The 10,061-nt window shown below is 49.8% G+C and overlaps 1 protein-coding gene across 1 annotated transcript in view; it reads right to left on the bottom strand.

The window, feature by feature from the left end:
* The window catches only part of LOC120924756 (kunitz-type U19-barytoxin-Tl1a-like), a 36,294-nt gene extending 33,782 nt beyond the window's left edge, over positions 1-2,512 (bottom strand). The window contains exon 1 of the mRNA XM_040335783.1: positions 2,300-2,512. Within this exon, the coding sequence (XP_040191717.1) occupies positions 2,300-2,366 (67 nt within the window). The 5' untranslated portion in view covers positions 2,367-2,512. The remainder of the gene's footprint in view (positions 1-2,299) is intronic.
* Between the last annotated feature and the right edge of the window lie 7,549 nt (positions 2,513-10,061).

The raw sequence follows: 10,061 nt of genomic DNA on the forward strand, positions 1-10,061 counted from the left end.
ACATGTACAATCCGGTGACCCGTGTCCTCTACATGTACAATCTGGTGACCCGTGTACTCTACATGTACAATCTGGTGACCCGTGTCCTCCTCTACATGTACAATCTGGTGACCCGTGTCCTCCTCTACATGTACAATCTGGTGACCCGTGTCCTCCTCTACATGTACAATCCGGTGACCCGTGTCCTCTACATGTACAATCTGGTGACCCGTGTACTCTACATGTACAATCTGGTGACCCGTGTCCTCCTCTACATGTACAATCTGGTGACCCGTGTCCTCCTCTACATGTACAATCTGGTGACCCGTGTCCTCTACATGTACAATCCGGTGCCCCGTGTCCTCCTCTACATGTACAATCTGGTGACCCGTGTCCTCTACATGTACAATCCGGTGCCCCGTGTCCTCCTCTACATGTACAATCTGGTGACCCGTGTCCTCCTCTACATGTACAATCTGGTGACCCGTGTCCTCTACATGTACAATCTGGTGACCCGTGTCCTCCTCTACATGTACAATCTGGTGACCCGTGTCCTCCTCTACATGTACAATCTGGTGACCCGTGTCCTCCTCTACATGTACAATCCGGTGCCCTGTGTCCTCCTCTACATGTACAATGTGGTGACCCGTGTCCTCCTCTACATGTACAATCCGGTGACCCGTGTCCTCCTCTACATGTACAATCTGGTGACCCGTGTCCTCTACATGTACAATCTGGTGCCCCGTGTCCTCTACATGTACAATCCGGTGACCCGTGTCCTCTACATGTACAATCTGGTGACCCGTGTCCTTCTCTACATGTGCAATCAGGTGACCCGTGTCCTCCTCTACATGTACAATCTGGTGACCCGTGTCCTCCTCTACATGTACAATCTGGTGACCCGTGTCCTCTACATGTACAATCTGGTGACCCGTGTCCTCCTCTACATGTACAATCCGGTGCCCCGTGTCCTCCTCTACATGTACAATCCGGTGACCTGTGTCCTCTACATGTACAATCTGGTGACCCGTGTCCTCTACATGTACAATCCGGTGACCCGTGTCCTCCTCTACATGTACAATCCGGTGACCCGTGTCCTCTACATGTACAATCTGGTGACACGTGTCCTCCTCTACATGTACAATCTGGTGACCCGTGTCCTTCTCTACATGTGCAATCAGGTGACCCGTGTCCTCCTCTACATGTACAATCCGGTGACCCGTGTCCTCCTCTACATGTACAATCTGGTGACCCGTGTCCTCCTCTACATGTACAATCTGGTGACCCGTGTCCTCCTCTACATGTACAATCTGGTGACCCGTGTCCTCTACATGTACAATCCGGTGCCCCGTGTCCTCCTCTACATGTACAATCCGGTTACCCGTGTCCTCCTCTACATGTACAATCTGGTGACCCGTGTCCTCCTCTACATGTACAATCCGGTGACCCGTGTCCTCCTCTACATGTACAATCCGGTGACCCGTGTTCTCTACATGTACAATCTGGTGCCCCGTGTCCTCTACATGTACAATCCGGTGCCCCGTGTCCTCTACATGTACAATCCGGTGACCCGTGTCCTCTACATGTACAATCTGGTGACCCGTGTCCTTCTCTACATGTACAATCTGGTGACCCGTGTCCTCTACATGTACAATCTGGTGACCCGTGTCCTCCTCTACATGTACAATCCGGTGCCCCGTGTCCTCCTCTACATGTACAATCTGGTGACCTGTGTCCTCCTCTACATGTACAATCTGGTGACCCGTGTCCTCCTCTACATGTACAATCCGGTGCCCCATGTCCTCCTCTACATGTACAATGTGGTGACCCGTGTCCTCCTCTACATGTACAATCCGGTGACCCGTGTCCTCCTCTACATGTACAATCTGGTGACCCGTGTCCTCTACATGTACAATCCGGTGCCCCGTGTCCTCCTCTACATGTACAATCCGGTGCCCCGTGTCCTCCTCTACATGTACAATCCGGTGCCCCGTGTCCTCCTCTACATGTACAGTCCGGTGCCCCGTGTCCTCCTCTACATGTACAATCCGGTGCCCCGTGTCCTCCTCTACATGTACAATCCGGTGCCCCGTGTCCTCCTCTACATGTACAATCCGGTGCCCCGTGTCCTCTACATGTACAATCCGGTGCCCCGTGTCCTCCTCTACATGTACAATGTGGTGACCCGTGTCCTCTACATGTACAATCCGGTGCCCCGTGTCCTCTACATGTAGGGGGCGCTGTACTAGAACAGCTCCGGAGTTTTCAATGGACACGGCCTGCTGGGCCGTACTTTGTAGTAATGGAGGAATGTTCTTACCTTGTGAGCGTGTGACTCCGGCCAGGGCCAGCAGCCCAACACAAAGCGCCCAATATCCCCTCATCATCCTCGGGAAGCAGAAGGACCACCGCAGAGGATCCCCTAGGAATATGAAGGATTGTATAATGGAGCTCTTCTTCCTGGTTCTTGTCCTGCCTGGTCACCGCCGCGCCTTCCTCGCCCTCCTCGCCGCACTGATCTTTGGATTTTGTCTGCAGGAGATGATAAGAAGAGCGAGAGATAGGAGACGTTTTATGATCTCCGCTTCATGGAGATAACATGAGATTCCACACACACCTGATAATAGGCGACACACCTGTATTGTATGTGTGTGTCACCCCGATCATAAAAATACACGTTATACCATCAGGGCCCGGATACACGGCGCCCAAAATCTGCCATAGATAGAAAGTAATCATTTCCCCCTTTTATCTGTGACTTCAGTGACCCATCTGGGAAATATTCTGGAGGATTGTGGTGAGAGTCAAGGCACAGAATCCTCGACATATTGTCAGATACGTGACACAGGAGCCCCCCCCCTCCCGGGTATCAACAGAGTGCTGAGCCTTGGACAGGATCTGCTGGAGGGTTATGGTCAAGGGCCCAACACAAGATCTCCTGGAGGGTTATGGTCAAGGGCCCAACACAAGATCTCCTGGAGGGTTATGGTCAAGGGCCCAACACAAGATCTCCTGGAGGGTTATGGTCAAGGGCCCAACAAGATCTCCTGGAGGGTTATGGTCAAGGGCCCAACACAAGATCTCCTGGAGGGTTATGGTCAAGGGCCCAACACAAAATCTCCTGGAGGGATATGGTCAAGGGCCCAACACAAGATCTCCTGGAGGGTTATGGTCAAGGGCCCAACACAAGATCTCCTGGAGGGTTATGGTCTAGGGCCCAACACAAGATCTCCTGGAGGGTTATGGTCAAGGGCCCAACACAAGATCTCCTGGAGGGTTATGGTCAAGGGCCCAACACAAGATCTCCTGGAGGGTTATGGTCAAGGGCCCAACACAAGATCTTCTGGAGGGTTATGGTCAAGAGCCCAACACAAGATCTTCTGGAGGGTTATGGTCAAGAGCCCAACACAAGATCTCCTGGAGGGTTATGGTCAAGAGCCCAACACAAGATCTCCTGGAGGGTTATGGTCAAGAGCCCAACACAAGATCTCCTGGAGGGTTATGGTCAAGAGCCCAACACAAGATCTTCTGGAGGGTTATGGTCAAGAGCCCAACACAAGATCTTCTGGAGGGGATATGGTCAAGGGCCCAACACAAGATCTTCTGGAGGGTTATGGTCAAGAGCCCAACACAAGATCTCCTGGAGGGTTATGGTCAAGGGCCCAACACAAGATCTCCTGGAGGGGATATGGTCAAGGGCCCAACACAAGATCTTCTGGAGGGTTATGGTCAAGGGCCCAACACAAGATCTTCTGGAGGGTTATGGTCCAGAGCCCAACACAAGATCTTCTGGAGGGTTATGGTCAAGAGCCCAACACAAGATCTTCTGGAGGGTTATGGTCAAGAGCCCAACACAAGATCTTCTGGAGGGTTATGGTCAAGGGCCCAACACAAGATCTCCCAGAGGGTTATGGTCAAGGGCCCAACACAAGATCTCCTGGAGGGTTATGGTCAAGGGCCCAACACAAGATCTCCTGAAGGGTTATGGTCAAGGGGCCCAACACAAGATCTCCTGGAGGGGTTATGATTAAAATTTCCTGGAGAGTTCTGGTCCGTTATCTTGATGGGCTTAGAATAAGATGTTCTAGAGCAGGGGTCTCCAAACCTTCTCAACAAAGGGCCAGACTACTGTCCTTCAGGGGGGCCGGACTGTGACAATTGGGAGTAGACTCTGTCCTGGCATCAGTGGGAGTAAACAATGCATCTTTGGGGGAGGAATAGGGCCACATCTCTGGTGTCAGCAGGAGGACAAGGGCCCCATCGCTGGTGTCAGCAGGGGGACTAGGGCCCCATCGCTGGTGTCAGCAGGAGAAATAGGGCCCCATCGCTAGTGTCAGCAGGAGAAATAGGGCCCCATCACTGGTGTCAGCAGGAGAAATAGGGCCCCATCACTGGTTTCAGCAGGAGAAATAGGGCCCCATCGCTGGTGTCAGCAGGAGAAATAGGGCCCCATTGCTGGTGTCAGCAGGAGAAATAGGGCCCCATCGCTGGTGTCAGCAGGAGAAATAGGGCCCCATTGCTGGTGTCAGCAGGAGAAATAGGGCCCCATTGCTGGTGTCAGCAGGGGGACTAGGGCCCCATTGTTGATGTCAGTAGCAGGAATATTGACCCATTGTTGGTGTCGGTGGGGGGGGGGGGTCGTGTATTGTATCAGTGAAAGGAAAAGTGACCCAAGGGGCAGATATAGGCAACAGTTTGGAGATCACTAGAGGGTTATGGTCATGGGCCCAGCGCTGGATCTTCTGGAGGGGTTATGATCATAAGTCTCCTGGGACGTTTTCATCTGTAATCTCGATGGAATTAGTACAAGATCTTCTGGAGGGTTATGGTCCAGGACGTAGCACAGGATCCCCTGCAGGGTTATGAACACAGAAAGCTGAGCCTTGGACAGGATCCTCTGGAGGGTTATGGTCAAGGGCCCAACACAAGATCTCCTGGAGGGTTATGGTCAAGGGCCCAACACAAGATCTCCTGGAGAATTATGGTCAAGGGCCCAACACAAGATCTCCTGGAGGGTTATGGTCAAGGACCCAACACAAGTCTCTCTGGAGGGTTATGGTCAAGGGCCCAACACAAGATCTCCTGGAGAATTATGGTCAAGGGCCCAACACAAGATCTCCTGGAGGGTTATGGTCAAGGACCCAACACAAGTCTCTCTGGAGGGTTATGGTCAAGGACCCAACACAAGATCTCCTGGAGGGTTATGGTAAAGGACCCAGCACAGGATCCCCTGCAGGGTTATGAACACAGAATGCTGAGCCTTGGACAGGATCCTCTGCAGGGTTATGGTTAGAATCTCCTGGAATGTTATGGTCCGTTATCTTGATGGGCTTAGTATAAGATGTTCTAGAGGCCTATGGTCAGGGGACTAGCACAAGTCTCTCTGGAGGGTTATGATTAGAATCTCCTGGAATGTTCTGGTCTGTTATCTTGATGAGCTTAGTATAAGATATTCTAGATCTAGAGGGTCAATAACCAATCACTGGGTCTCCTGGAGGGGTTATGTTCATAAATCTCCTGGGAAGTTATCATCTGTAATCTTGATGGACCGAGTACAAGATCTCCTGGAGGGTTATGGTCAAGGACCTAGCACAGGATCTCCTGGAGGGTTATGAACACAGAATGTTGAGCCTTGAAGAGGATCCTCTGGAGGGGTTCTGATTAGAATCTCCGGAAAATTATTTTTATTGTTTTCAAAGAACACATACAGTATTCAATAAAACATTCAAGGACCGCCCATCACATTTGCTCGGTGCAAGAGGTGCCGGGCCTATCTGTTCCAAATCGAGCCACCGACCGAAACTCCCCGGGAGTACAAGGTGGACTGGATAGCTGGGACTGTAACCGCGGAGGAGGAGGCCCCATGGCCGGAACCCTCGCCAACTTCTGTGGTCGCTGATCCAGAGGTTACGACCGTCTCATCTACGCTTACCTTGCATGGGCTGTTTCCTCAATCAGATCGCCGGAGGTAAGCGAAGTGGAAGAGAAAGAATGCGTGACCAGTGTGACCAGTGTGACCAGTGTGCAAACAAATGCCGTACCGGAGGCTACGGCTACCAATGTGGTCTCTGTATGGCGCGCCATTGCCAAAGTGGGCCCCTGCACAGGCTTCCCGTGGCTGCGGTCGAGGCCTGCCTGCCCAAACGAGTGACTTGGCTAACGTCCCTGTTGGGGGACGCACCTATCTGCCTGCGGAGGAGTATGACACCTCCGACCTAGACTCCTTGTCTGACGGCGGGGATGATCACTGGTTCGAGCCTGAATTTCCTGAGTCTTCATTTGGTGGAGGTTCCCGAGCCAACAAGTCTAGGAGGCGAAAGAAACGCTCCGGCCAGAGCGCACCAAGTGCAAGTGTCCCGCAACTAACATGGGGAGTTGAGTGTCGCTAACCCCATACCTGCCGCAGTGCCTGTACTAAAAAGGGCGCCTGACCCATCGTGTTGCCAGGACTTGGAGATCCCCGTGTTTTGCCCAGACTGGCCCGCCTGCAGCGCATTATTATGCGAAAAGTGGCCGCTAAATATGGATGGGAATACCCCTATGTGCCTCCAGCCCTTCTGCCCGTGATTGAGCAAGCAAGAGAGGGCTGGTATCAAGATGCAATCTGGGAGCACTTGAACGTACCCAGGTGTGCTCGTGACACAGACTTTACGTTTATCCATCTGAATCACAGGTTTGAGAGCTGTCTTAAGGACCGGAGCCCTGGCCGGTATATCTTTAGTGATAAAGTGGTCCTCAAATGTCCCGGGAGAGTGGATCAAGTTTTTTCTGTCACCACTACTAATTCCCGAGGGGACATTATTTCTCTGCCGGATCCACGGTTTTACAGGTAGACCTAATGCCTGTGTTGTCACCTTTATTAATACTTTTGAAGAAGTTACGGACAAGAACTGTTGCCCCTTTCCAGTTTGTGTTTTCATCCCACCGGATCCACATTTTGTTGCTTGTGCAGAACTTTGGGGGGTTTGATCAGTTAGAAAGGATAGGGTCTTGCCGGCTTCTTCACAGCACCAGGAAAAAGAAAAGAGGAGAAGACACCATTTTCTATATCTCCCTTTTGCTGCTATTTGTTCTGAAGTGAATAGTGGACTGCCTTATGCTTGTAGTACCAGCACACTGACCACCAGGGGGCAGTGTTCTGCAACTTCTGCCAGCGCAGAGTAGATATATGTATATAGTTCTTTACATGTTTCTCTCAGGCCTTGCAGTTTGAGAAAACCTTAGCACTTGTAATTGATGTGTCTCTTTGGGAGGAAAGGAGGTTTCGCCTTGGTTTTAAAGGGTGCAGCTTCATTTCACCCTCAGTGACTGTGTGTATATATTTTGCGTGTGTGTTCTTCCATTTTTGTTTTGCTGGTTGCATAGTTGCCAACATTTGAAAAAAATTTCCAGGGACACTTTGCAGCACAGCTATTAATTAATTACCACACTCACTTCCCCGAAGCTCCACCCACTCCGCATAATCGTCGCCTACTTATCAGATTATAGGGTCTACTCAATAAAGAGAGAATTACAGGCAGGCACACACACCATACATTATATCTGTGCTCCATTAAGCTTTAATGGTTATGATGCTTAAAGTGATAGTTTAACGTATTTATCTTTTACAGAGAAAGATAGCATAGATGGCGTTATTCTGCATTGCGCTGTATAATGTACTATTGCTGGGATTTGTAGTCCTCTATAGCTGGTGGTATTCTCCATTACGCTGTATAATGATTATACTGCGCAATGCAGATTACCACTGACCAGTTATAGAAGAACTACAAATCCCAGCAATAATACATTATACAGCACAATGGAGAATACCAGCAGCAGCTAGAGAGGAACAACAAATCCCAGCAATACATTATATAAAATGCAATGCAGAATACCAGCAGTTACAGAGGACTACAAATCCCAGCAATAATACATTATATAAAACGCAATGCAGAATACCAGCAGTTACAGAGGACTACAAATCCCAGCAATAATACATTATACAGGTTGCTTAATATATTATTGCTGGGATTTGGTGTTTATTTTTAAACAGGAAACTTTAAAACAGGTCCCTCGTACCTGTTTCTGAACCCTTGTAAGTCACGGCGGCGGCTCTGCGGGGGTGTGTGTCTGGCCTGTGTGGTGAGCGCGGCGTGGTCTGGGCTCGTCCTTCAGATGTCGCCCGCAGCGGCAGCCCACACACACTGCTGCCCCCGAGGACAAACCACCCCCCCTCCATTAGTACAGACCCCCTCCTCAGGAAAAACCTCCCGCCTCCATTAGTAGAAACCCCCCCAGACAAACCACCCACCCTGCATTAGTACAGACTCCCCCCCCCCCTCCATTAGTACAGACTCCGCCCCCTCCATTAGTATAGACTCATCCGCCCATCCGTACAGACTCTCTCCCCCCCCCCTTCATTAGCAAAATAATATAAATGTCACCGGCGCAAGAGAGAGTTGATATTCACGATCTGCTGCAGTACTATATGCACCTCCAAAAGGAAGTGAAAAAGTATGTACCAAAAAATTTTACTGCGCTGATTTACTCAAAAAACATTTTTAAACATACTGTAAAATATATTAAATTCGATTAAATCCGGTGAAAGTGTTGGAACAATGTGCACAGTGTGCAAATATATCCTTAATAAATATTAGGTTACGTGCAAAATAAGCATAGGAAAAATGTGCAAATATGCCCTATTCTTAAATTATGTACAAAAAATGTGCAAAATAATATATATATCTATATACATAAATATGTGTAAAATCACCCTCTTCAAATGCTGGGATGCAACCACCAAAATATGAAAATATGAAAATATAATGGCAAATATTAACATGCAATGTGCAATAAACCCTTATAAAGTTTCCTTTATAAGGGTTTATTGCACATTGCATGTTAATATTTACCATCATATTTTCATATTTTGGTGGTTGCATCCCAGCATTTGAAGAGGGTGATTTTACACATATTTATGATATATATATTATTTTGCACATTTGTTGTACATAATTTAGCAATAGGGCAACACTTTCACCGGATTTAATTGAATTTATTATATTTTTCAGTATGTTTAAAAATATTTTTTGAGTAAATCGGCGCACTACCGCAGTAAACATTTTTGGTGCATTCCTTCATTAGGAGACAATGACATCCCCCCTCGCCCTCCTACAGAGCGAGTGCGACAACCCCACCTGGGCGGCAGCTGGAGACGAGAGCCTGAGAGGAATGTGTGGAGCCGCCGCCGCGCCGCCCGGGTGGAGAAGAATATTGTGACACGGCGTCGCGTCGGTGACTGGCTGGCGGTGAGAGCGGCTCTCACAGTGACAGGCTTAGAAAGACTCATACGCCGACAAGGAGAGGAGGAGGAGGGAGGGCAGCAGTGAGCACTCTGGCGCTTGAGCGCCCTCACTTCTGTGGCGCCTGGGTGAACTGCACCCCGCGCAAACCCTCGGATCTGCTCTGAGTTTCCGCCCTCTTCCCCTGGTCGGCGCTGGCGCCGTAAGGCAAGTGTCGGCCCTGCTGAGACCCAGAAGCCGCACCTGCCTTCCCCACTAGCCGGGACAAGTCCCGGCAGGCTAAATTAGCCGGGACTAGGTCCTATTTGACGGGACTGTCCCTTTAAAAACGGGACAGTTGGCAAGTATGTGGTTGTTGATCATCTATCAAGACTGTCAGGCCCCGTACACACGACCGAGTTTCTCGGCAGAATTCAGCCAGAAACTCGATCGGAGCTGAATTCTGCCGAGAAACCCGGCCGTGTGTACACTTTCGGCCGAGGAAATAGAGAACATGTTCTCTATTTCCTCGTTGTTCAATGGCAAAAGTCGGCCCACCGAGTTCCTCGGCGGCTTCCACACTGAACTCGACGAGGAACTCGATGTGTTTGGCACGTCGAGTTCCTCGGTCGTGTGTACGAGGCCATAGAGAATGGGGCAGACTAGATAGTTAGGAATGTCTAATGTTGTGATGTTTCATTGTGAATATTGTACGGAGAAATGTTTTATATTCTTTTGTGTTCCTATTCTTTTCTATTTCTTCCTTTTCTGTCAAAGCAGGTTCAGGTTAAGGTGTTCAGGCTTGAACACCAGCTTAGCGGA

The sequence above is a fragment of the Rana temporaria genome, chromosome 1 (assembly GCF_905171775.1).
Source record: "Rana temporaria chromosome 1, aRanTem1.1, whole genome shotgun sequence".
NCBI lineage: Eukaryota > Metazoa > Chordata > Amphibia > Anura > Ranidae > Rana > Rana temporaria.